The 2220-nt window shown below is 49.1% G+C and overlaps 1 protein-coding gene across 1 annotated transcript; it reads right to left on the bottom strand.

Annotated features, from left to right (window-relative positions):
• Positions 1–294: 294 nt before the first annotated feature.
• PHACADRAFT_202837 (uncharacterized protein) lies at positions 295–604 on the bottom strand (the record flags this gene model as incomplete). The annotated part of the gene is made up of 2 exons (XM_007402964.1): positions 295–434; positions 490–604. The coding sequence occupies 2 exons, from the start codon at positions 602–604 to the stop codon at positions 295–297; spliced, it is 255 nt and encodes an 84-aa protein (XP_007403026.1).
• Positions 605–2220: the final 1616 nt, after the last annotated feature.

The raw sequence follows: 2220 nt of genomic DNA, 5'->3' as shown, positions 1-2220 counted from the left end.
TGCTGCAGTGCAGAGTGCCTCGATCTCCTTGGTGTACTCATTGACAATGGTAGCACAGCAAGCTGCGAGCGTTCCTCGAGGCGTAACATTAATGGCTTTTGTGGCAAGGCAACCATGGTCATCTAGAACGTCTGATGAGCATCTGTGCAAATCCTGGCTGTGCACTGAGTTCACCTCCTTGAACAGGTACGAGTGCTGAGGAGCACACTTGTTCATTATCTTGACTGTCAGCCTGCAACTCTTGCTTAGCCACCCGTCAGAGACACCAGGATTAAACACTCACCAGACCAAGTTCTAGAACTCATTGAGCTTCTCTTTGTCTGCAGGGTTGAAGACGAACTCGGGTGCTGGGTCGATGACGACACCCATGTTGAACTTTCCTCTGCCAAACACAACAGCGCATTTGATGTGCGAGCCTTGGTTGAGGACTGCCTCTGCACTCGCCACGAGTATTTGCATGTGGGAAATCATTGCAACAAGATGACTCACTAAGCAGATCGGGGTCCGTCTTCTCGCCAGTACTGCGCGTAATCTGGTTGTCTGTACGACCAAAAATCTTGTAGAAGCCAGGCTTTGTAAGGCGTGGCACGAAGACGTCATTCATATCATACCCAGCATGTTTGTACGAGTGCACCCAAGCACAAAGATATCGAGACTGAAGCTGGATGCCACAGGAAGCAGATGCGTGTGATCAATCTGAGAGTGTTCAGCTGCCACTGTTGCGTGATTAACACGTCTACATCTGGAGTGAATGCTCAGAGAACAAACAAACAGCTTCAAGTGGCGCCACTGTTAAGACGAGGGCATGCTGACCATGACGGGCAATTTGTCGGCACGCATCCTGCCACGCTTAAGCTCGAAGTACAGGACTGCGGCCATGACCTGTATAAGGATCCGGACAATCAAGGTTCAAGGAGATAGTACGTCCAGGCTCAATGCAGACCGTTTTGTAAGCATGAAGTGTAGTCAAGGGTCCACAGCACAACAACCACGCGCTCGAAGAAGAGAACGATTGCAATCTCAAGCGCACGAATACTATGCCACAAGATACAGGGTGAAGAGATTTTTGCAGACAAAGCGAGTGGTGGCAACAATAGGACGTCTCAAGACAGTGAACATGCGTGGAGTGTGTGTATGGCATGTATGCATAAGCGTGAGTGACGACAGGAGGTGAGGACACTTCGGAACGTTCCAAATTGTGTGCAGGATGTATACCTGTAGGATGGCAGAGATGGAACTTTGAAGCCTCATGAAGGGCTTTGGCTGCTAGCTGCGATGGCATCCTGAGGGCCATGAGGGGTTGCAACTTCAGACACGTGGAAGTGACACATACCCATACCAATGCTGGATAGCCCATCTCAAGCGCGATCTTCTCGTCATTCCTGAACATTGGCAAATTTTGGCTAAAGTGCTTCGTTCTACAACTTTAGCTTTTTTCAGCTAGCCAGCCAGGCATTGTATGCTTGGGCTGTTCCAGAACGACACTGCACTGCTAAAGTGTAGCAGGTGGTGCCATTGGGCGCTGCTCTTGCTCATGCTGGTCTTTCTAGTATCAAAGTATGCAAAGAGGTACGGCGCACGGCGCAACTGTAAACTGTGTAGTACTGAGGTAGCAAGCTACACTCATCGGCACTTGACAGCAACTGGCCAAAGAGATTGTGGAGGCAACACGAGCAAATTTGCATGGCCGCACAGGAGCACGTCTCGACATGATCCGTGTCGTGTTGAACAGTGAATGGCAGTGCCTTGCATGCCTCTCGATGCGGTGAGCAAGTCTGGGAACTTGTTGCGGTAGGACGGAAATATTGGCGATGCCAGGCAGCAAAGACCTGACTTGGTATGCTTGTGGTGGCAACCTTTTGCTCAAAGCCTTTGGTGGACTGCTTTTTATCACTGAAAATAGTTCATGCATAGACTCGAGATACGAATGGGCCAGCTGGTATATAATTCATATTCCATGGTCACATCGCAATGCCTATGTACAAAAATAGGCACTTTGGGCAACATCTTTCGCCTTCTAGTCTCTCTATCAGACATGCAGTGCGAGTGTGCCGAGTTGAGGTGTTAGGCTCTCTGAGCTCCATTCAGAAGACAGAAGAAAGTATACTATAGCAGCTGTCAAAGGTGCTATCTCAGAATGATTTTATCGAGACTATCCATCACTGATTGAACTTGACACTCTGAGCTGTGAGTGACGTCATAACCTTCATACCGTAAAGT

The sequence above is a fragment of the Phanerochaete carnosa genome (genome assembly GCF_000300595.1).
Source record: "Phanerochaete carnosa HHB-10118-sp unplaced genomic scaffold PHACAscaffold_607, whole genome shotgun sequence".
Classification (NCBI taxonomy): Eukaryota; Fungi; Basidiomycota; class Agaricomycetes; order Polyporales; family Phanerochaetaceae; genus Phanerochaete; species Phanerochaete carnosa.
Note: the sequence above shows the minus strand (reverse complement) of the source record. Positions and strands in the feature narration are given on the sequence as shown.